A 25,738-nucleotide genomic window follows, 5' to 3' on the forward strand; every position below is an offset into this window, starting at 1 on the left:
TTCTTGAAGCAAAACTTACTGTGGATCAGAGAACCAATGTCACCATTTTAACTTCATGGACATGCAAACTTGTTTAATCTGTTGTACTATATTGTAGTATTTGTCATGTGAACTGGGCATGAACCCTAGCATGTAAATTATTAGTTTGGAGAGGGGCTGGACAATGTTTGGAAAATTGTATAAAAGTGTCCGTGTAAAGATGTCCAGCACTCTCACCGCTCACTGTGTCATGCTGGTATACACTGTGAGGTGTTGGGAGCCAGATAGCTATCTGTTTGCTTTGAATCTGTACAGAATAAAAGATACTTCTATCTTTACGACCTGTGATTGGCGTATTTCATTGTGTGGTACTAAGCCTCGATATTTCTTTGGTCTTTCAGTAACCCCAATTGTGCTTGCAATCAGGAAGGAGGCTGGTGGTGGTGTCAGAGTTCTGGTCTTGTTCAGCAGCTCTCAATACCATTGACCACACTATCCTCTTGGACAAACTTCATCAGTTTGTGGCACCTGGTTTTGTTCTGTCCTGACTCCGATGCTTCCTGTCTGGAAGAGCCCAATTAGTGGACCTAGAGACTTGTGAGTCCTTATGAATTCCATGTTACTCTATATTTATTTGCAAACACTGGCTAATCAACTTCACTCTTGAGCTTTTGGCCTTTGGCACGTGTATTTATAGTTGGATGGGATTACACCAGAATAATTCTGAGTCCATATAACCAGGCAAACTCAAGAAGATGGCAATTTACTGTGTTATTACCAAGTATCTAAAACAGGGAGACTACAACGTACGCTCAGTCTCTCAATGATTTCCAGAAAAAATACAATTCTTATACTTCATTATGCGTCAGAGTGACATCATACTACATGGCAATAGTAAAAACCTATCAAGGGTTGGGTTTGGTTAAGGGAAACATCTGGATATACAATAATATAGGAGCTAGGATTGTTATTGGCTGTCCGATATCATGGCTACCTCTTCAAACATGTCATTTCAGAAACATCAGATACACAGTGTTTCATTGGTCTCTCGAGCTATAAGGTCCTTCGTTATATGGACTAATACAATTGGTTGGCAAGCATGTGGCATGTCTGGAACATTCGGTTCATTTAGCAGCACGCAGGCCAAGACACCGGTGCAAGGAAATAGGGCATGAAGCTACCTCACGGCCCAATTAGCCCAACATCTCTCATCACCCATGCCATCTGGAATGAAATTGCTTTTGTACTTGGCCTTGCAGAGTATTCTCATCTTGGGAATGCACAGGAGTGAGGGCACTCTCTATCGTATCTGGAACTCCAAGTTCAAGCCCTATTTTCAGCCTCGACTCGCATGACAGGAGACCACGATTCTGTACATTCTGCAGCTTTTAAATGCTTTAAGCAAATTACATTTGACATCCTTTGTGTGCTTTCTTGCACCTTAACATGAGAGAATTCATCCTCCACACACTCGTTCTACTTCAGAAAAGATAGCTGACCGCAATTTCTTGGCTCTTGACTTCAGGCCAGACAACCTCACCACGCAGCTCCACTAGTCTGTTATTCTGCTGCGACACAGCTTCTCGTTCGTGCTCAATGATTCCTTGGCTTACTATTTCAGGATACCAATGTCCAGTTTCAATACAATGGCAGCTTCGCCTTCATTCTATTCACTAATCATAACTAGCCTACACGCTGACTTGATCTATCTTGCGTTTCAGCGTCTGTATATTCTTCATGCTTCTGATTCCTGCTGAGCTTTTAATCATGTAACCTACTTCTTTTACACTTGAGAGTTCACTTAATTCTTTAATTCATCCTTTCTCCTTTAGGATACATACATCATCTTCATTCAGTATATCACAACGCCGTGCACACTTTCTTATGATGTCATCAGTTCACCTTCTTAGCTCTTTCTCGCATTCCTACAGGGAGTTCCTCCTGTAGGCTGTCATCAACTCGAGGGTACATTCGATATGGTCGCCTTAATGGATACTGTCTTCGATATGCTCAATGTATTATTGGTACGGTAGCTGAGGTTAGATGTGGCATGCATGGTCTCATGGTTCTAACGCAGGGGAGGAAGGGCGGTAGGATCTCCTGCGGATGTATACGTCTGCTCCTCTGCACTCTTATGAAATGTCGCTTTACAACAATACAGACAATACACACATTCTGTTACATCTAAATGGTGAGACTTTTCCAGCCATAACCAATTTTGTCAATGGCATAGTGGCGGTTACCTAGTAGATTAATGATAACTGTGTTGAAGCTGGGTTTATCTGTGGGCTGACATGTTTGTGATGTCAGACTGGCTTAGACTACATTAGAGCGTTAGGCACGTCAAAGTGGACTGTTTATGGATATCTGAATATGTGTTCCACAAGTGGCAGTTACATCTGACCAGGCGAGTGTTGTGGATGACCAGTGGATTTGTCCATCAATGTACCCTGTAACTTACGTGCGAAGGAGATATTACCCAATAGTGTGTTCCTCATGTTCAGTTTATTAAGGACATTAAAGTAAATTACCTCAAGGGACAGGTTAGGAGTCTTCTGTCATCAAGGGTACTTTTTCCCTACTAGCTGGTGACAAGCTGGTGTGTTGTGCTGCGGCAGGGGGGGCAGTCAAGGAAACAGCCACAGCCTCCCAGGATCCATCCACACTTGTTACAAGGGATGCCTGGTTCAAGACAATTCTGACTCGATAAGGCATTGATCCAGTGATTCCCATACATATTGGCCGGGGGGCTCAATTGATAGAGCCAGTATACAAAGGATTGTTGGTTGTGGGAGGCATCCAGAGGCTTCACAGGATGATTTGTGCAAGCTTTTGTCCCAGGAGGTCGGGGGACGAACTGAATGCAACTGGAGCTCCAAGGACAGATGTTTGTGGGGGGCTGGTGGGGTGCCAGCACACTCTGATTTTTGAGTGGCCAGAGTGTCGGTTTAGAAGAGGCAAAGGAGCTGGGCAAGGTGCAGTGGAGGGCTCTTCCAGCAGCGTGAGTGCCGCTGATATGACGATGTGGCTGGAGGGGCATGTGTCTGCCACATTGCACACGATGAGCCCATTGGGTTCCATGGGGATGAGGTCCAAGAAAGACACCCCTGGCGGTGGCAGGCATCGGCATTCTGTTTTTCAGTAGATGTTCAGGAGGAAAAGCAGGGATGCTACGGTATTCGGCTGGCAACAGGACAAGTGACTGTTAAACACGTATATTATGATGAAGAGGTGGTGGAGGTGCACATTTAAAGGGGTCCGACAGTGAGCCGGGAAGACGTGGCGATCACTGGAAGACCTGCTGTTGGGCCCATTGGTAATAACTGTGTAGTATGTAATTCATGCCTAGCGGCGTCGTGGCCTGGTGGAGGGAGCATTGATACTGGAGGATCTACGGGTTGGGAGAGAAGGTATATGTTCTGCATGTGAGGACTACTATGTTCACTTTCAGCTCTGGGAGCCGGAGTTGTGGGAACTGTTCCAAACGGCTATGGCTTTGAACATCCAGGAAGAGTAGTTTGTGGGGCCGGTATGCATGGTATGTTTGTGTTTACATGTATGCGGCCTGTGTTTACTTTGCATCTACATCATAAAACTGAGCCCCAAAAGCTTGAATTACAAAATTGGGAAGCCTACGTGTTCTCATTTTGTAATTCAAGCTTTAGGGATTTTGTGCCCCCCATCACCCCCACTGGCCACTTAATGTATGCAGGGGACACCTGCGCAACCCCTGCTGCCCATAATTACGGAACTGGGGGAGCTGGGGACACCCCTGCAATCCCCGCTCCCCTTGTTTGGTATTATGGGCTTTGATTTTTTTATACCAGGTCGAATGAACAGTAAACGTGCATTTGACCTTTTACTTTCTGTATTTTGGAGTAAACCTGTTTAGTTTAGACTGTTGAGGCCTGTTTTCTTTGGTTACCATCTTTATGTTGCCTCACTATTTTAGCGGGAATAGGACATGGACATGTGGGAGCAGGGTTTCACGTGTTACATGTTTCGGATGGACATGAGGGAGCGGTGATACTGCATTCCTGTTTTTTATGTATGGGTGGAGTTTTCGTTCTTGTATGTCAGTTATTAATTTCATGTGTTGGCAGTGTTTTCATTCCTGCATTTCTTGTATTCAGTATTGGTGGAGGTTGTTTCTGGTATCTCATGTATTCATCCATGTTTTTGGTGGAGTTTCCATTCCTGTATTTCATGTATTCTTGTGGTGTTGTTGCATTCGGGCAAAGGTAGGCGTGGTTGGTGTGGTTGTTTGTCTTATGTTTCTGTGGTTGGGGTTTGTTCAAGGTTTTTCGTAGGTGCTGCAAGTAGGCCTTTAGCCAAAGGTTTAGGTTAGGTTGTGGTGAGGTGCTGAAGGAGGCGTTTGCCAAAGGTTTGGGCTGTAAGAGGTGGTGCAAGTAGGCATTTAGTCAAAAAGGCATGTAAGGTTGCAGTGAGGAGCTGAAATGTTAAGTTGCAGCGAGGTTCTGCTAGTAGGCATTTGCTATAAGGTTTAGGTGAGGCTGCAGGTCGATTTGCAGGCAAGTGTTTAGCCATAAAAAGGTAGGTTAGGTTTCAATGAGGTGCTGCAAGTGGGCGTTCAGCCATACATTTTGGGTTGCAGTTAGGTACTGCAGTTAGGCATTAATCAAACGTTCAGGTTGCAATGAGGCGCTGCAGGAGCAGTTTAGTGTTCTTTTAACATGTTAAGCATTTAGGTACTGAAAGTAGGCATTTAGCCAAACGTTCAGGTTGCAGTGATGTGCTGCAGCAGGTGTTTAGCGTTCTTTTTAACATTTCAATGTTGGTTACCTAGTTTGTCTGCGATTAGTTTTATTCTTTGACCCACAGCGTACTGTATTTAGGGTTTCGGCCGTGGGCAGAGTGGGGTTCCCCTGTTGTTTTTCATTTTGTTTCGTGGTTCTCCTCATTCAGTTCTATACTGGCCATATGTTAGCAGTGAAGGGGAGCCCAGTCTGCGTCAAGGTTTTCAGGGTGGTTGTAGATGGTGTTCTTTGGGTGTTATTGTGAAGGTGTTTTCAGTTCTGTCGATTAGGTTTCCCTGTTAGATTTTTAACAGGAGGATAGCTCGGGAGGATAGCTCAGGAGTCTCGGGAGGATAGCTCAGGGGCAATGTGCTCGCCTTGGAAACAAGATGACACGGAGCAACACAGGTTCGATCCCAGAGTCCGCGCTTAGAAACCTCTGGGTATTAAGTGCGTTGTAAATAACCTATCATATCATAACAGAGGGAGGAGTGTTGCAGTTGGGTGCATGGAGGCTGACATGTCGGTGATATCATATCGTTTTGTAGATTATTATAGGAGGGAGTAGTGTGGTAGTTCAATGTAAGGAGGCTGACGTGTTGGTGATGTCATAGTAGCTTGTTAATGGAGCTTGGTATCATGCAGGCGTTTTCCTGGTGTGTGTTTTGTATGCGTGTAATGAAGGTAGACGTAGTTGGGTTTATCTGTGGGCTGACATGATGTCTAATGTCAGAGCAGCTTGGCCTACAGTATAGTGTTAGGTATGGCAGAGTGGAATGTTTAGGGATATCTGAATATGAGTTCCATGAGTGACAGTTGCATCTGACCACACAAGTGGTGTACACAGCCAGTTGTTTTGTCAGGGACGTCATTTCACCAAAATGCCAGGGGTAGTGGAAGTGACATCACACAACCCTTGACCCCTGATGACATCACAGGAAGTGATGTAATTTGACCCACCCTGAAGTGAAATCGCGGGAAGCAATGGAACACAACCTTTCACCCATTGACAAAACAGGAAGTGGTATCACATAGCATTGTACACTACGAAAAATATGGTTACGATATCACTATAATGTGATGTACATTTCATACAAGAATGGATCGCCATGTGTATCGTTAAGATCAGTGTGTATAGGCCCATAATTACAAAATTACTGTGAATGCAAGCAGACGTCCATGACCAAATGATAATGATGTGTTATTATATAGCACTTACGCTTAAGCGCTTTTTATAGAACAAATATACATCCAAAATCACCCAACCTGTGTTGGTACTTATTTATCGCCCTCAGAAGGATGAAAGGCTGAGTTGAGGCGTTTAAGAAGAGACTAAATCAGTGACTCACCCCCTGAAGTTAGCCTGAAATAAACCTTTAATGAGTCTGGCAATTACTTTATAGAATTCCAGAAAGACACATTATTTGGTATTACTAACCTTTCTTATTTAGAGTCAGTGCTGAAAGTGTTAGACTTGTGGTACTCATTTTCTTATTTTTCTTCTTTTTTTTAAGGGGCCTGAACAAGAATGCCAGCCAGTCCAGAAGTAAAAAGCCACATGGTGCTGGCCACAGCCCAGGAGCTTGCATTACAAAGACAAATTAAAAAATACATGTTTGTTTTTTTTTTGTAGAGGTCGCAAGGGAGACCACAGAGGTTGCAAGGGAGACCTCAGAGGTCGTAGTTGACCTCTGGCGACCCCTAAATGACGTCCCTGGTTTTTGTCTTTCAATGTATTCTGAAACTTACGTGTGAAAGAGATATTTCTCAATCGTGTGCACCTCGTTCGTGTTCAGCGTATCAAGGACATTAAAGTAACTTACCTCAAGGCACGGGTTAGGGGTCTCATGTGACCCAGGGTACTTCTTCCCTACCAGGGTCTGATTGGCCCGTGGCCGGGCCGAAAACGTCCCTGAGGAGTGGGGGACAGTTTCTGGCCATGCCTGGGCCGGTTTGGAGAAATAAGAAATTGAAAAAGAAATCTTTATTTTTTCCATTTTTTTTCCTCCCAAAAAGCCTTTCATCCTTCTTAGGTCGATAAATGAGTACCAACTCAGGTTGGGTGATATTGTAAGTGCTATACAATAACATATTAACATTTAGCCTTGTATGTCTGCTTGGATTCAAAGTAATTTAGTGTACTTAGGAACAATGCTATTTGATGCCAGTCCTGTTTTGTCAAGGGGTGAAAGGTTGTGTTTCATCGCTTCCTGGGATGTCACTTTGGGGTGGAGTCTAATGACATCACTTCCAGTGATGTCATCAGAAGTCAAGAGTCGTGAGGCGAGGGGTGGGTCACTTTTTGAGGCGAGGGGCGGGCCACTTTCTTTTGGGTGACTGGGCCCATTTCTTGTCCCAGTCTGACCCTGTTCCCTACTACAAACCACTTGAGGTTTATTGCAAGAAATGCAGAAATCCTACCCCGTGGGCCACCGACTACTGCTTGGGATTCTACTAAGTTCTAGGCCCGAAATCATTACTACACATGCACAAACTACAACACTTTTTTTTAATAATGTCTCTCTGGTTCTTAGGTGGATGCATTGCGTGGACAGGTAATCAATGCCATAGTGACAGATGACTCCCTGGGGCATTAATTAATTCGCTCTATTTCAACATTTATCAAGCTCTTATTTTTATGAGCAAAGACTTGGGAAAGTCAAGCAGAGGTGGAGCAACAGTCGGCTGTTGGCATTAAAAGGCTGGTTAAGAGGACGCCTGCAGCAGCTTCATTGCAAAGCACCAGTCCACAGGTGATCAAACCAGAAGCCAAGCAACTCGCTCAGGTAATTGTTTTCTTTTTGACTACGGAAATATTGCACCAGTTGAAGGCACTGAGATCTGGCAAAGTTAATATTCTCGCTTCAGAAACATAACGTTATCAGGCAAGCTATTTTGTCTAACAATTCCACCTAGAAGCAGAAAAAGCTACCCTCGAGTTACGGGGCTGGGGGCCAGGGGAGGGAATAGAGGTGGGAAGATTTCACGTTGCTTACGGCTGCAAAATGCCGCATAAATACTTGCCTCAACTCTGTCCCCGTTTATTAAGACATTTTACAGCAGCCACAACAACATGACTCAACCTTGCCCATTATTTAACTTGATAACTTCATTTCAACAGGAGTCCTTTTCTAGAAAACGGTTTGGGATTAAAGGCTTTATATATTGAAATATATTAAACCAAACGTCAATAGTTCGAATTTCAAAGCTTAAAGTTCAAAGGAACAATTCACAAATCTTTGTCCAGGACGAAGTGATGGGCACACCTGCAAAAAGTGTCAACTGAGGGATGTGCAAGTTGCAATTAATGTGCAAAAGGACTGACGCCTATTTCTGAAAACCTTTTCTACTAGGAGTTGTAGGGTCCGTTTGGCATAAGTTATGCATGGCTGCATTGTTGTTGCACTAGATGAAACTAGGGATGGCAATCTCTCACTCAAGGAACCTCTTTGAGGGTAAGCATTATGCATTCATCGAGCACTTCGATCACCTGTGAATCGTAGCGCTGCTCCTTCTACATATATGGAACCCCGCAAATAGACATAGGACCCGATTCTCAAGTGCGTGCTAAGTACCGAAAAGGTAGTAAAAAGCATTAACAACTTAAGAACTATTCTGAAGATGGTGCATTCTTCCGAAGTCGGTATGAATGCGCCACTTTCGGAATATATGTGGAGGTTGCTAGGATGGGTGGGAAACAAAACTAGCAACCGCCACATTCGTTACCTGCCATTTAAGATGGGTATTCTTGTGGCACTCCTCCACTTTTAAATGTGCGTTAAAGTGGCGCACATATACGGTACCATTTTGGTGCTGGTATTGTGGAGGAGTGCCACAGAAGCCAGTCACAGTGCAGGTGGGAGGGTAAACATAAGTGTTTGGGGGGGATGGGTGGGACAGTACATAAAAAGGTCTTAGCTTCAGTTCATAATATATTGTGCAAAGTGTCTAAAAAAAAAAAAACTTGACTGCATGAAAGGCGGAATGTCACTACAAACTAAAAAACAAAAACACCGAAATAAATCACCAGACAAATAAATTATCCCCATGTCAAGGCAGCGCAACTTAAAGTGGAAGAGTTGACTAATCTGAATGATGGCTAATGAATTCTGACAAAGGCCTTCGATTTCGGCAGCACTTTCGTTAAATAACGAATATGTTGTTATTTAAGGAAAGTGCACATGTATACCAGTGTTCTCGGCAGCACTTTCGTAAAATAACGCTGCCGAGATTTCACCATTGTGCCGTTATACCAAAAAACAAGCGCAAGGAAGGCGGTGCACTGTCGTGCACTACCAGGATGCCCAGGCCCGCCTGAGAATAGTGGTGGAGCCTGGGCATCCAGATTTGGTGCAGTGAATCGTGCTCTTTAGCACGTTCACTGCGCCAATTTAAGAATCGGGCCATAGTTGTTTCAACAGCTAACCCATTTCTCCCCTCGTACACCGCACCTTTGCAACTTAGTAGAAGGCACAGTCTCACTCCACATTGCACCACTCACATATAACACAAAGACTATTGCACATCACCTCTGCCATAAGAATGAAACTACTGGAACCGATACCGTAGATTTAACCGAAGTCAATTTTACCTAATGAAAAGTGACCGAATTTATTTGGCCGAAAATGGTAGGTAAAGTGTGCATAATAGGTGGGGTGTGCGGTGAAGGTAAAAGATAGGATAGTGAGGTGTAAGGGGGAGTTGCGGGGGACCTCCCACTGCATTAAAACAAAAATTAAAAAGTGTAAAAAGTAAAAAGTGAATTTTGATTGTCGGTAAAATATTTTTCAATCAAATCTACCCCATCCATTTTTAACAACAGAAATTCGAACCGCAGCTTCCCAAATTACTCTCCTTCTCCTCAAACACAATTCCCACCTTAGTCCATAGTATTCCTCTGCTGCACTCATACACACAATCCATTCAGACATGGTTGACTATCAGGATCTTGGCCACCCTCGCATAACTTTAATGGCCGAAATGCACACACGGATAATAGCATCTCCCAAATTCTCCCAAATCTTTGGGACTCCAGTCCCTCCAATGGGCGTTCAACCAAAAGTGCATTGGGACCATAATTATGGTGAAAGGCACTATAACAAATGACAAAATGAATGAATTAATGAATTCACAACTTACCACCAGATCTGAAAAAATGGCAGTTCCAAGAGGTGTGTGAGGGTAGGGTAAGGGAAGCACAATGAGAGTGTTTGTGAGCATGCGCCATGTTATACCTTGAATGGATAGTCACAAAAATGTACAAATGCATTTTCCACACTATCTGTATATCCTAATTATACCTGAGAGATCTTAGTGTGTGGGAAAATTCACCCGTGTCTGACGAATTGGAGGTATGTGTGAAGGAAGTGACAACAGCTAAGGGAGAATGACGCAGCTAGAAGCATCAAGAACCTGCAAAGCCAATAGGTTGTGTTTTTCAGATGTAAACAGCAGCCTGAGATTACTCAATGACACCATGATATGTTTGGTAGAGGCACCAGATGCTACGGTTAACCCCAACATGTGCAGGTGCTGCCTGTGCTTAATTTGTAAGAAAATAAGTGCCAGGGGCTAAATATTTGCTTGCACGTTACTGACACATTGGGGCGGGCAGCTCTCAGCCCACTGACAGCACCCATGCCTGCTCCATACAGCACCAACATAATTGGTGCTATGGCTGCAAATACCACCTGTTTATTGGGGGTGATGGATGCATGGTGTGATTTACAGATACAAATCGACATAACATATTGTGTCATGAAATAATATAAATATTTGTTTCTTTAAAACATTTTATTGCTAATACGTTGCTCTGACCCTCAGTGGCAAGTTGAACATTTTAATAATCTAGCAATAGAAAATAAGAGGCAACATGCTTTCCTTCTATGGTAAATTATTGGAAACATGCAGGCAAAATCATTACTGAACTGATGAACATGCCTGTCAAACACTGCAACAAGATGCCTGAGGCCTGCGGGCATTTTGGCGCCTTACAAAAATTAAAATAAATAAATAAATAAATAAATCATCTTCCTTGGTTTGGCACTCATGCTAGGTACTCCTCTTTAATGCCCGTTTCACTGTCCATGCCCCTCTGTTGAGGCTGCTGGCTGGTGACTGTTGTGTTGTCAACCCACCTTGCGGGTTATTACAGTAGGGCATGAGCAGCAATGTCAAGCTGGTTGATTGGAGCAGTGTGTGGGCATGGCCAGTATCTGTGCCCAATAATGTCACCTTCTAACTCATTGTTATTAAAGAAAATTGATAAATAGCCACGTCCTGCAAACCTATGCTGTCAGGTTCGTGAATAACATTGAGCAATCCCCGGATGAAGAGAGACAGGCCAGTGCACACTGTTCCTTTTATAGTACTATGACTGATTGACAGTCAGAATAATATAATTGCCAAAACACCACAACATAATCAAGCTAGGATTAGAAATAAGTGCCGGAGCTCAGATATAAGTGTTGGGGCTGAGCCCTGGCAAGCCCCCCACCCACAAATTAAGCACTGGGTGCTGCCCTCAAATGCTAAGTGCAGCGTTAAGCCTTGCAACAATGACCTCATATGGCAGACATGTCAACGTATGTAAACTACAGGCTCCCTGGTGCTGTCATGATGTGTCATATGCAGCCTTAACTGCCTAAGCGATGCCTTTATAAGCCTAGTATAGTTGCCATATGTAAGATACAGTCCCACGTGGTCAGGTGCTGTCAATATAAACCGGGTGCACCCGTAAGTGCTCCAGCCATGCCATCGTAAGTCTGTTTTAGTCACTATATGGAAGGCAGGGTTTATACTCGCACTATTTATTGAGTCCGTGCTTTCGGTTCACTAATAAAAGGAGTATGAAGTCCTTAGGCAGGCCTACCGTCATCACCAGAGAGAGAGAGAGAGAGCGATAGTGTAAGCGTTAGTAGAAGTTAAGATGTGTCACTGGGATGAACAGCAGTGACCTTGCCATATGTTCACTGTCTCTATGAGAAGATTCAACTTCAAGTCGCTTAAATCCACCCCCCCTCCAGAACCCCCCGAGTGAAGTTCATCAAAGTGGAGTTATTCAGGTAAAACCGTGCTTTATCCACAGTTGAAAACAGCAATATTACTGCACCAGCTATCCCACTTTGTAATATCTAGTGGTTATGGCGTCATATTTGCACTGGCACAGCCATTCTCACTGCATACTCTCCTGTCAGTGGCGGCTGCTCTTTGTGGGTTTAAGGGCCCCAGCCCCTTGTTTTAGGTTAAAAACTCTTTCACTTACTTGGTGTTTATTTTATTTTGGCCCTTCACATGGGCCCGTCCACCGCTACAGAAGTGTGTCTTTCATGAGTGATTGCAAAGTGCATATGAGTAGTGTGCATGCTGACGGGAGGGGAAGAACGTAGGGCTTTCATTGTGCTGGGTGTGAGAGAACAAGGTACTGCCAGACAGTGTATGTTTGGTTACATTCGGAGTGTCAGTGGCATCTTCATTGCATTTTGCTCCAAGCTACAATGCAATGCCCCAATCAGGAACTTACTCACGCTCCCCTATGCGGATGCCTGCCATAATCACTGCGTCCCCGCCTAGGGACACTCACATTCCACTAAATACACAGCACACAAACTCCATCTTGACACTATAAACTACTGATATGTCCATGAGTAAAATAGACATTTAAACAAACCCACTGCTATCGCACACACTCCCAGCCTCCTCAGCATCCTTCAACATGCCTGACCTCTTAGGAGGCTTACTGTAGCTCAGCCAGCTAGCCTAACTGCTTATCTCGGCTTAAACTCACACACATTCTAAGTATTAAGACATCCTCCCATTACCTTGACCCCGGTATAAGGATAGCTGTCTTCCGCACTTACTTCTGTCATTACACCTAGAAGAACCATGATTTTAGCCTGGCTACTGCGCTTTATGTATGAGGATTGCCAGCAAATTGCAATTAAAGGTAAGTGGGTAGCCTCAACATTGCACCAAGAAGGCAGTAGGACAGCCAGCCTAGATGCATCATGATAGCTTGTTTATGACCCTTAGAAGACCTATTGTGGTAACCCGGCTGGAGTGTCCAGAGAACTCTCTCACACGGACAACCTAATCAAACAACAAATCTCCATCCGAGCCTCAAGGTACGTATAAACACACCACTTTGGTGGACATCTGCCATTTGCATTACCTACCCACATGCATCCGAATGCAACGGCGACCTACGACAAATTCGGTCAAGCTGGGCACATAATGTTTGCCTCCATTACACCAGACTAAGCCTCAAAACCCCTGCCATCAGAATACAGCAACAGCCGACGACAAAAATCGGGTCCAGCTGGACACATAAATAGTCTCTTACACTTGCGCACTCTCCTGGCCCCCGTCAGCACCCTTCCACATGCCTGATCGCCTGGGTTGCTTGCTGGAGCCCAGCCAGGCATCTAATTCCTTATCTTGGCCAAATGCACACACGCATTTCTAAGTCTTTTCTGAGAATGTTCCCATACTCTGGACACCAGAAGCCGTTCAGACCGCAGTGATGGGAACAGACGAAATATATCTCATGGCTACTACTACTACAATGAGGGTGTTGCTGGCATATATTGGCACAGACAGTAATTATTTGTTTTTCGTGGTACCATGACACTTAGGGCTTGATTCTGATCTCCTTGTAAAATAAGTAGTGTTATTCCATGATAGAACATCAATGTTCTTATTAGCCCCATATTCTGTGACATTCAGAGCATGGGCCAAATAAGAAAAGGTTTGTTTCCGACACAAAATGACAGCTTGCTATTTTACTCAGAGCTCAGAATCAGACATTGAGTGCATCCGAGAACAACTGGCATCTATATTAGCCCATCCAGCCTGTTCACGTTTTGTTTTACAGGTATTATGGGCAAAACAAACGTGAGCATGTTCTTATCTGGGACTAATGGCATGGGATGGCACAGCAAGCCTGTAAGCACATGGTTCATAACACTGACAAATAGGACTGCCTCATAAGCGAAACTCACAAGGGTGTGCTCTCATGTCGAGATACTAGCATATATATCGGCACATCCAGCACAAACATAGTTTCTTACTCAGACATTAAAGGGAAAGCCGTGTGATCCAGGATAGGGTCCCCAACAACATGAACCCCGGGGAATAACAAAATAATTAGCACAAGAGAGAGGGGGGGTTCACGTGAAACAATCCATTGAACGAATCAACGGAATAAATTGCTCACTGTGTAGGAGCTAAATGAGGGGATAGACCATGTCAAGGAGAGTAAAAAAATCAATCTTTAATAGACACATATTCAATTACATTACACATGGTGCTGAAATCACAATAAAAACAGCATGAAAACACACAGTCAATACTGAACATTTCCAGTTAAAGTGCATATTAGTCTAATAAGCGTCCTAATGTGTAGAGTCGACACACTGTGCATAAGATCATTCGAAAACATATTTTATCAGAGGACAGCTTAAATCTCAAATTAATGCCCAATCTGTATTCAAAATCAAAATTATATAACCGAAGTTAGGCAGATAAAAGAGAAAAAGAAATTAGAGAATTAGAAAAAAGTGAAAAGGAATAAACAAAAAATCATTATATATATGTATATAAAGGGCACAATCCCACGCAGGTCAAGACAGCCAATGTTTCCTGCGGGGTAAATAGGTTGTCCCCAATCAAAAATCAATTTTATTGTAAACAGACAAGTAGGAATGCATCAGTATATACTAAAATGGATGCAATATTTGTCTCCATTCTGACCATAATAGGACTATTTAAAGTCCTATTAATAATAGGCTAATGATAGGCTAATTAAAGGGAAAGCCAGCAGATGTTTCTTGTGAATACTAGCATATATCAGTGCAACCAGCTAGGACATGTTTGATTACACTGGCAATATTAGTGGACTATGGGAAAAGCCAACGTGAGTGTGTCCTTAGATTGGGATATTAGCATATAGTGGTTTAGCCAGTATTCACTTGTTGCCTTACATGTCTTCTATCATTAGAGTATTATTAGTAAAGTCAATAAGAGTGTCTTCTTACTTAGCGATACTGGCATATATAATGGCCTAGCCAGCATTCACTTGTTTTCTTACATGTCTTCTAACATTAGAGTATTATTAGTAAAGTCAACATGAGTGTCTTCTTACGTGGCAATACTGGCACATATAATGGCATAGCCAGCATTCACTTGTTTTCTTACATTTGTAATGAGGTGGAGGGCAATAGTCAGCAATGGATCTACAAGTAACCAGCGGTGGAAACAGTAGGGTTCTGATTGCCCAGTCCCAGCTTAGGTGGGGCGTGAAAGGTAAGAACTGGACTGGAAGGGGAGAGCAACTCAAGACCCTGTCACCAAATCCTATAGGTCTCTCCAGGTGTTTATAAGAGTTACGGAGTGAATCACAGAAAATGCCACCAAGATATCTTAACCAGGATCCTTATGGATTAGGCCCACCGCTTTTCTGGCTCTAAGATTAGAATCACACATCGCGGAGAAATGTACATTTCTATGCCACATGAAGGAATTATCTTTTTGAAATCAACGCCACTGTTTATTGTATTTATATTTGTGAATATTTAACTCTTTTGGTTCCCTACTGAAGTATGTAGTTCCCCAAAAAGCCGATTTTTTTGCATCTCTGCTGTACGCATAAATGCTGTTTTGGAGGGGGTGGGATAGGCATTTATCCTGTGCCCGACCTTAAGTCCGGGGGGGGGGGGAGGGTACTTTGGGATGGGTATTATACAAGTTAAAGAACCTTGAAGGACTAAGTTATTTTTGTAAACAACATTTAGTACTGAAGTACAGAAAGGCTGACCGTTGATGTTCAATAACATGCATTTTAATGCTGAATATACAGATTGGTTGTATATGAATACAGAACAAATCTATGTTTGCTTTTGTCTTTCAGGTGTGGCTGCAATCATGCTCTATTTTATAGCAGTATGTCTTCTTTTTATTAAAATGTAAGTAACATGTGTTTTGAATTCTCATATCCTGTGTTATACTTGCATTTAATACTGAACAAAATAAAAATATTCTCTTTAATTCTGTGAATACTCGTTGTACCAGACATATTATATGCCTGTCTAGTTTCCGGTCTGGTGGTCTCTCTCTCTGCGCTCTCTTTCTCTCCCCGTCTAACTTTCTATGTGGGTGAAAGTTGTGTTGGTAAAAGACAACACAGCTGTTTTTCACAGGTGGGTGACTACAGAAAACCTCAGCAATCTTAGGGGGTTCGCAGCTGTGTGTTTCTGCAAACGCAATCGGTGCAACAAACAAAAAATGAAATGGTATAATTGTACTAACCTTGTAAACTGCCTCTTATTAAACTTTTACAATGTTCATTTCTAGTGATGACTTACAGTACATATTTTAGGCAGAGCGCGAACATTATACTAGTCTTGCTGAATAAATCACTTTATAAAAACCTACAATAACCAGATCAATTGGATATCACTCCAGGATGGGCAGTCTGGTACGCTTCTGCACTTCACCTTGTACTCTTTCGAAATAACCCTATGGGAAAGGGCAAGAGAACACATAACTCCAGCGATGGTTCCTGCTTGGTTTGCATAACATCAAGAACAATACGGGACCATAAGAATGACCACAGATCTTTCAATTTGAAAAATATGTCTGTGATCAAATTGTTGTAGGTGTGCATCACTAAGTCCATAACGCACACTGGGCTTGGTGCTCGTTCCATTTTTGACAACTCTCGCAAGCACATTACAATGTTTCCAGCATTGAACCATATATAAGGATACCTTTATTAATGTATTTATTTTGACATTTGTTAAGCGCACTTAGCCCAGGGACATCACACAGATTTGAATATGAGCACAGAATGGCTGTGTGGTTGTCTTTCTACATGCAGAGTTTCAGCCTGGGGATAATTTCATGGTTATGCACATACTCAGTTCCCCAGGTACAGACAACTTCAGATAATTAAACAAATATACTTATTATATATAATCATTATTATTATTCATATTTATATAGCGCTACGAAGCCTCAGGTATCGGAGCACTCCTTATTATCACCCACAGTGTGTGGTGCTCATTTATTGAGCTTGGAAGAATGAAAGGCTGAGTTTGGCCCTGTCAGGATTCAAATCTGTGTCTACAGGCTCTGCACGGTCCTCAAAGCGAGTGCTCTACTCGCTGTGCTATGTATGTAGTATAATGAACACACATAAATATATACATATATGAGGAAGCACAAAGTCATGCATCATATTGCCTGTGAGATCATTTTGTTGTCTGTTTCCTTGCAAATGTGATACATTTGTGGCACACAATGAACTTTCAAGACCAGAATACTCCTGCACATGCATGCAATCAGAAACACAGATTAGCCTATTCAATTGTCATGTCTATCAAACACACCATGGAGACAATGGGATTCTAAAATCCTTTGTGTCTGACCACTGCTAGACACCCTCTGAGGTAGACACTCCAAAAGACTATTCAGAGATAGTAAATCCTGGTGAATTTTTGAATTGAACACCAAGACACCATTTGATCGCAATACGGATGAGGAACTCAATGTTTTCCTCAAATACTGTCCTTCCTGACTACTTCTAGAGCTGGCTCTTAATCAGACCCCATTCATGTTTTCTGATTTTTCATGACTTGGCTTATTTAGAGTATTTTCATTTCTTCTCCTGCACCTTTTTTTACATAGCTGGGATACTTAGGTGCACCTTTTACCCCACCACTTTGACCTTGGTCACTTCTTCATCATTATCTAGAGTTGTTTCTCGCATCAACCAGGAGTTTGTTGCATGTACACCTTATAGCTTTGTTCACTTTGTGAGGGCTTCTCGCTTACCCACTCAGGCCAAACGCCTCTTCCAAACCATCCTGCAATGTTTTTGCCTTAGCTGTGGATCCAGTTCTGGCTTGCTTGGGTTCTACTGATATTTCCTATGTGTTTAGCTCCCTGCCCACTTGGGCTCTTCTTGCTAACTTTTCCTCATCCCTTCTAGATCATTCCACCTCTTTTCCTCTATCTCCCCGGAGTTACTGTACTAGGAGGCGTTCTTCTATTCTAAGGTGATCATAGCGCAGCCATTTTCTATCCAGATCTCAATGAACCCGGAGCCTTCTTAGATGAAGTATATTTGGTGAAATCACAGACATCCGTTATAAACCACCTCCCATCTCTTGAGGTACGGACCAGTGGATTAAAATGATTTGAACGGTGAAAACAACAGGAAATAGGCCTCACAAGACGCACAAACATGTGCTTCTCCATAGTAGACCTGGTTCAAACATATGATTTTGTGCTACAAAGTCACAGAGTGCCGTTCCCCAATTAAACACGTACACCAAGCAAACTGAAGAAAACACTAATGGTGTCTAGCATGCATAATACCTTGCAAAGAGTCATGTTTCTATAGCCGTGTAATACCACTATTTATCAGAATACAGTCTTAACTAACTACTGCTAACTGTGCAATACAAATAGATATCAGGGTAGCATGTCCCTCCCGCGCGGGCTTTGCGGAGTGGGCCACAAGCGTGACAGCTTTTCCGTGCAAGGGCTTTACTGCACCGCAAAGCATAGCAAGGGAAGAGCGGTTGCCTAGGGGACATAGGGCTAGGGAAGGCATGGGTAAAGAGAAGTGGGGGGGTGCAGAGCTGGGGATGGGGCTGAGATTAACATGGAAGAAGGTGTGGGCAGAGACACACAGCAGGGAGGCGGGGTAGTTGAAGCAGAGACAGCCACTTGAATGAAATGACATGGACACATGAGTTCCTAGTTACTTTTTACTATTTCTTTAAAACATATCATCACAGGCACAATATTTTAGAATGCTAAGTAGAAACCAGCTACTAATAACCCGTTGTTTCACTTTGGTTTTAGGGGATCAGCTGAAGAACCATTTGTAAGTTAATTTCATATTTTTTCTCCTATGCATGTACTGACTTATAAAAAAAAATCCAATGGAACTATGGGCATAACTACAGCTCTTAATGCCATCTGAATTCAAATAATGTATTTAAAACACGTGTTTCTTTGCAATTATGTGACTTACCACTGCACCAGGGCCAAAAGGGAGCAGACAGACCTTGCACTAGGTTGGCTGCTTACGTGCCAAGAAAGGAGGCAAACAGATGACTCACCCATGTAAGTTTGGAGCAAATTCTCCATGCTCCAGTATTCATCACGCAAGAAGCATAAGTTGTGCAATGCACCTTGCCTCCATTTTTGCCCTAGAGCACACATATTAAGCAGGATGAAGTCGCGAAACACCATTTTGTTTAATCACGGCAGAAGTACATGGACTCGAAATATTTAGCAAGGCCGGCTCAGATGCTGAGTAGTCTTAGAAACGTCTTCAGGATAAGAACAGCAGAAACACTTCATAGGAAACATCACGAGCAGGGTGTGGCTATGGCTGAGTTTTGGCTGTTTTGGGATGTCAGAGACCGATTTATGGTTTCTTTAGGGTGCAGGTAAAAACTGTAGTAATTCTTATACCAGTGCATTACTGCCGTGTTACCGTCCCGTCGTACTACGAGTTTGGTGGTGAAGTGGAAGATTTACCTACCAGCAAAAAGCCAGAAGTGAATCTGTAATTTTCCCTCCAAAAATCAACAAATAGGCAATATTATGGGGGGTGGAATTACAGCCTGTGGTAATTCAGCCGAAATCCCCATGGACTCCAAAAATGGGGATTTACACCATCCTTCCACCACTTGTAATCCTGTGGTAAATCCACGAGACAAAGTGATGATAATCCAATCGAGTTTGGTGGTAAATCGGCGCAATTACCACCAAGCTCATAATGAGGCCCTATAACTGGTAAAATGACATACATGTACCCTGGACCTGCCTGTGTATTATGTGATTTATGTGTCATTTTGTTCCTTTACCAAACAAAGCAACAATTGCCCTACTGTATCACGCTGGTTAGGTGCAAAAAATATATAATTCTCCATTCGGGCTGTGTGTGTTCGTGTCCAGCTTACATTGGTGTTATACCAGTGACGACGTGCCTCTTCTACAGCACTGAATGCCCAGGCAGGGGAAGTTTCCTCACTTACATGTAAAAGTATTTCCATGCAAAGAACAAGTTACTTTCTTAGCTGGTAACGTTCTTTCGATGGGATGTTCCTCCGACGTATTCCACATCTTTGACAGGTAATTACCACAGCTGTGCTGCTTCGGAAACTTTTTCGGCATAGGCGTCCTGAGTCGATGATGTCGATACACTCCCTCGAGGGCCTCCTCCGATGGTTGACGTCACCGGATGTTATAAGTAGGACGCACGACGCCTGTAGCCTCAGTTGTAGTTTTTCCCCCCCAGAACGTGTGGCACCAATCTTCTGCCAGTATGACTACAGAAAGCCTTTCTGTAGAGGGGCAGGTCGGGAGGGTACAATGTGGAATACATCGGAGGAACATCCCATCGAAAGAACGCCAGATAGAATGCCGGAAGAATTATCTTCTGGCTCAGATGGAATTCCGACACAACCTTTGGAAGAAAGGAAGGCTGTACCCTCAGGACAACCTTGTCCTTATGGAACACAGTGAAGGGTGGTTTGGCGGAAAGTGCCTGCAACTCACTCACTCTGTGTGCGGAAGTAACCACAACTAAAAATACAGTCTTAAAGGACAACAGTCTCAACGGACAAGAATGTAAGGGTTCAAACGGAGCTCCCATTAGGAACTTTAGAACCAAATTCAAATCCCAGCCCGGCACCTGGAAAGGTGACAGTGAAATACATGAGTTAGCCCTTTTAGAAACGGACAAATAAAAGGAATTTTAAAATAAGAACATTCCTCAGATGAGCGCTTAAATATGGACAGCGCTGCCAGGTAACCCTTAATGGTACCTATATGCAGGCCCTTGTGGGCCAAAGAAAGCAAAAAAGACAAAACCAAAGGAAAGGAACATTGGAAAGGATCCACATTCCGTACCCTGCACCAGTCGTAGAACTGGCAACGGTCCATGGCTTTTGTTGAGGGCCTTAAGGCCAAAAGCAACACCTCCATCACGTCCTCAGGGAGTTCCCAATCCTTATATCTCAGCCTTTCAGATACCAAGCATGAAGGCTGAGAGACTCGACCTCTGACTGGAGAACTCAACCCCCTTCCTGTGAGAGCAGATCATCTTGGTAGGGAAGACGACATGGAGGGCAGATGGACATGTCTAGAAGGTCCGGGTACCACGCTCTCCTGGCCCATGCCGGAGCAATGAGGATCATTCGGGAACCGAACCTCTGCACCCTCTGCAACACATGCAGAATGACGGGGACTGGAGGGAACGCGTACAGCAGTGGGAAGGACCACTCCACTACGAACGCGTCCCCTAAGGCTCTTCTTGGAGGAAATTCCCACGAGCAGAATCTTTCGCACTTCCGGTTGTCACTGGTGGCAAAGAAATCCACTTGCGGGGTTCCCCAAAGGGTGAAGATCTCCAAAAGAACTTCCTGAGCCAGCTCCCACTCGTGAGAGACCATGCTCTGCCTGCTCAGAGCATCCACCACCACGTTTTCGTCTCCGGCCAGATGAACTGCTGAGATCGAAATTTCCTGCTGGATGGCCCACAACCAGAGCTGCATCGCCTCCTTGCACAGTGGGAGTGACCCACTGTATTGTCCGTCATAATCAGGACATTCTTCCCTGCACAGACGGCAGAAAAGCCTTCAGGGCTAGCCTGACAGCCCTGAGTCTGGACTCTGACAGAGACCAACGACCGCTGGCTGTCAGCTTGTTGGCATGAGCTCCCCAACCCGTGAGGGATGCATCCATCACGATCGTCACCTCCGGCCACGGTTGCCAAAACGGATGTCCTTCGACGGCCCTCCACCGAAGGTCCTGGCTGACCGAGGGTGGAATCTGAACGGGATCCGACATCCTGCCAGAGAACTGCGACCACTGCAGCTTGAGTGTCCACTGCAGAGATCTCATCCGTAGCCTGGCCTCTGGCAACAGTAAAATGCGGGAGGCCATGAGGCCGAGCAAGCTCAAGAACTCAAACGCCGGGAGACTCTGGGCATGTGTCGAGCACTGCTCCGATGTACTGGAGCCGCTGGGTAGCTGTCAAATGAGATTTCTTTAAGTTGAGGGAGAAGCCCAGCTTGTGAAGGAAGCGGCAGGTGATGGACAGATGATCCAGGGCTAGCTCGGATGAGCGTGCCCTGATCAACCAATCGTCCAGCTAGGGGTAGACGTGAATCCTCCCTTTCCTGAGATACGCTGCCACCATCAGCTTGGTGAAGACCCTCGGGCAGAGGTCAATCCGAACGGCAGGACCCGAAACTGAAAATGTGAGTCACCAACCGCGAACCTCAGGTACTTCCTGTGCTTAGGATGAATCGGCACATGAAAGTAAGAATCCTTGAGGTCGAGAGAAACCAACCAATCCTGAAGTTGAAGGGCCTGGAGGACTTGAGAAAGAGTAACCATCTTGAACTTGTCCTTCCTTAGGAGCTTCTTCAAACCATGCAAGTCCATGATGGATCTCAATCCTCCGTCTTTTTTCGGGATCAAAAAATATGGGGAATACCATCCCTTCTTCCTCTCTGCTACAGGCACCAGTTCTATGGCGCCTTTCTCTAGCAGGGATAGGATTTCCTGTGCAAGGAGCGGATCCAGACTCTTCAAATAGAGCTTCCCCGGTGGATTGTCAGGAGGCCTCAGCCGGAAAGGAAGACAGTAGCCGTGGGCTATGATCTCAAGAACCTACACATCTGAAGTAATGGCACACCAATCTACAAGATGCTGCGCCAACCTTCCCCCAACCGACGAACCATGGCCTCATGACTAAGCGGAAGCGGCTGCGGCAGTGTCTGAGGGCAAGGAGGCAACTGCCCGAGCAGCTTTGGCACCCCAAGTACCTTGCTTTCCACCTGTGGTACTCCTACGTTGGCCCCTTTGACTGGCAGCTCCCCTCGATCTATTAAAGGAAGACTAGTATCGAAAAGAGCTTCCCCTCCATTGCTGTCCCCTAGGCCAAAAAGGCGGAGGTTGACGCACAGCTTTGGAGGTCTGCAACCTCTCAAGGGTCTCGTCAGCCTTGCTGCCAAAAAGATGGACACTATCAAAGGGCATGTTGATAAGCTGGGACTGTACATCAGGAGCAAATCCCGACTTCCGCAACCACGCAAACCTGCGCATCACGCTGCTCGCCGCCATGGACCGGCTGACAGAATCTGCCACACCCAGACCCGACTGAACGGTCTCACACATGGCATCCTTGCCATCCTGAACGAGGGCAAGAAAACAATCCCGTTCCTCCCCTTCGGGAATATATTCAGCCGCCAACGACACACAATTCCACAGAGTGTGCGTGAATTTTGCAAGGGCACAAACGGAGTTGGCTGCCTTTAAAGCCATACCCCCAGAAGAAAATACCTCCTTCGCCCAACCCTCAAAGCGTTTGTCGTCCCTGTCGGGAGGGATCGTAGGGTACGCTGCCTGCTTTGCTGGGGCAGTAGCCGCCTGCACCACCAAACTCTCCGGAGTAGGGTGCGCGGACAAGCAGCAGGGGTCACCACTGGCTGGACGGTATTTTTTCAGCAAAGGCTTGTTCACTGCCGGGAGACTCTCCGGAGCAGTCCAAGCCACTGCCACCCTTCTTTGTAAGGCCATGTGAAATGGCAACACCGGGTCAGTGGGTAGACCATGGTCCAAAATATCTGTTAGGTCATCCTGCAGAAAATCCACAGGTGGAGCCGACCAACCCAGATATTCCGTCACCCTCGGCATGAGGCACCTGTACGATGAGTCAGCATGCGTACCAGGCTCAGGCTTGCCAAACTCAACCTCCTGGGAGGTATCAAGGCCACTGGCGTCATGCAAAGATTGACGCAGGTCTTCCAGCTGGCTATGTCCAGACAACAAGTCATCAGGAACCTCAGGAGGCACCTCTTCCTCAGACCCTTCCTTAACCTCAGAAATGTACTCCAAGGGTTGGAACAAGTCCACCCTGGGAGGAGGAACAGAGTATGGGTCCAGTATGGGCCGCATAGACTTGCTGCGCGCCTTCCTAGGAGCTTCCACAGCTCTCCGGGATACCTCTGGCAGAAATTCCTCAAAAGGGATTGAGGGCGCCAATGGGATTGACGTCGACCGAGGAGCCGACGACTTCAACAGCTGCTTTGAGGCGGGAGACCCGAGCATGTCTTTCGACGGCCTTGGCGCCGATAGTGTCGATGGCTTCCTTGGAGCCCGAGCCTCGGAAAATTCCCTCGACAGACATGGTGTCGACGGCATCGATGCCTTCTTTGAAGGCCTCACAGGCTCCAACGGTCTCGATGGCAAATGTTTTTGATGTGTGATGTGGTTTGAAAAAAAGAAGGAAGAATGTGGGATTGGTCATGTGTATAGATTTGTAAAATAAATATGGAAACATTCACATGATAAAAGTTTGGATAATTGTGTTTGTAAGGAACATGAAAATGAACAAAATATTTATAAAAAATGGAAAACAATACCTTTACATTAAAGAAAATCAATCTAAAAAATAGAACGGAATAGAAATGATATTTACTGTAATGAAAGGTTACCTGACATTTTTAAGTAAAAAGGTGAACTTACAGCTACATTCGTAGGACAACATGAATGTATGGAGTATCATGGAGGCACAAAGTCATTTCGCTGAAAATATTATGCAATGATGTTAAGTGCCATGTTGTTAAGTGCCATGTGTCGACAGTACTCAATATCCACAAAAGTAATTGTTGGAGGGTGAAACAATGGACATCCACTATCTATAAGTGGAAAACGATGCATGTTATTTTCTGTGAAGTCTTCATGATGCATGTGCCCATCACCTGAGGGTGGACGGGCTATGTTCTCTGATTTCTCATACCTTCAAGCTTTCTGGGTGATGGACAAGTCTAATGTGTGGCTGCATGCCTGCTGTGCAGAAATACTTCAGGGGTGGTGTGGTAATATAGTTTCTGCTACCCCTTGCTTAAGGTTAGGGTGACTTGCGTTAATCTAGCCCCAGCTGTGCACCCTCACGGCCCACTGTCTCTGACGCATGAAGCTAGTTCTGTAGACGAATCGCAGGACGCCGCACCTGCTGCTTCTCCAGTGGAAGGAGCACCCCAGTGTCACGCCCCAAGTGCTCGGGCTGAGCTTTCGGTACCCCATTCCCAAATAGGCCTTTGGTAGTGGGTTTCTCTGTAAAATGACTGGATAGGCGTCGATACCAGTAGTGTAGTGCAAGGCTGACGGCCTTGGTAAAAATAACAGTCTAGCATTTCAAGGTAACGCAGTGCACTAGATACTGGGGGCGTCATGAGGATGCATCGTTATTACTGAAAACCAGTTAGTGGATTCTGAGATGTGGTATTTTTCTTGCACGTTTGGCTGAAACTGTCCAGTTGCCATGACTTGGGCTACTTTTGGTGTGGGGGTGAAAAGGAACGCCTTCATTGCCTTCCTAAAAGAAGCCAGGCTGGAAATGGCTCTAATCAGGTTTGAGCTAGATCTCCTTAAGTGCCGGAAGCTCCTCAAGACTCTCCTCTTCTCCTCCTTCACTCTTCCCCTGCTAACACCTTTTTTTCTGCCTCAGTGACTGGTGGCCTGGTTCCCTCTGAGTGCTACAGGGCGCCAGGCCCCATCCCAGAGTCCCCCCCCTTGCCCATACTTATCATGCTGACCCTCACCTCTGCATTCTGTGGCACTTGCTCTCTGGCATCGCCTTAGCACTTGCACCTCGCCTCTTCCCCCTTTTCCCTTCCCACCTTAGAATTTTGCTTTTGCGCATTCCTGCACTTCGGCCACCCTCCCTCTCCCTTGTACTTCTTCTTCTGTACTTGCACAATGCGAATGTCACAAGGCCTAGTAGGACCATTATTGTATCTTTCCCCCTTGTTCCCGTCTTTTTTTCTCTTGTGGAACCTTGAAACACCATTTGTTGTATAGGCGCCTTACAAATTACCAATAAATAAATAAATATTCAACAAAGCAAGCTCATTCCGAATCGGAGGGGCACGGCTGTCAAAACTGGTTCCACCATATCTCTTAAGATTATA

At 44.8% G+C, this 25,738-nt stretch overlaps 1 protein-coding gene across 1 annotated transcript in view; it reads left to right on the top strand.

Moving 5' to 3' along the window:
• Nucleotides 1-7,435: 7,435 nt before the first annotated feature.
• LOC138527288 (galectin-3-like) overlaps nucleotides 7,436-25,738 on the top strand; it is a 119,846-nt gene continuing 101,543 nt past the window's right edge. Inside the window, exons 1-3 of the mRNA XM_069638371.1 lie at nucleotides 7,436-7,522; nucleotides 15,643-15,697; nucleotides 18,606-18,627. Coding sequence (XP_069494472.1) covers nucleotides 15,657-15,697; nucleotides 18,606-18,627 — 63 coding nt within the window. The 5' untranslated portion in view covers nucleotides 7,436-7,522; nucleotides 15,643-15,656. The remainder of the gene's footprint in view (nucleotides 7,523-15,642; nucleotides 15,698-18,605; nucleotides 18,628-25,738) is intronic.

Source organism: Ambystoma mexicanum, chromosome 14 (genome assembly GCF_040938575.1).
Source record: "Ambystoma mexicanum isolate Mex_15411 chromosome 14, UKY_AmexF1_1, whole genome shotgun sequence".
Lineage (NCBI taxonomy): Eukaryota > Metazoa > Chordata > Amphibia > Caudata > Ambystomatidae > Ambystoma > Ambystoma mexicanum.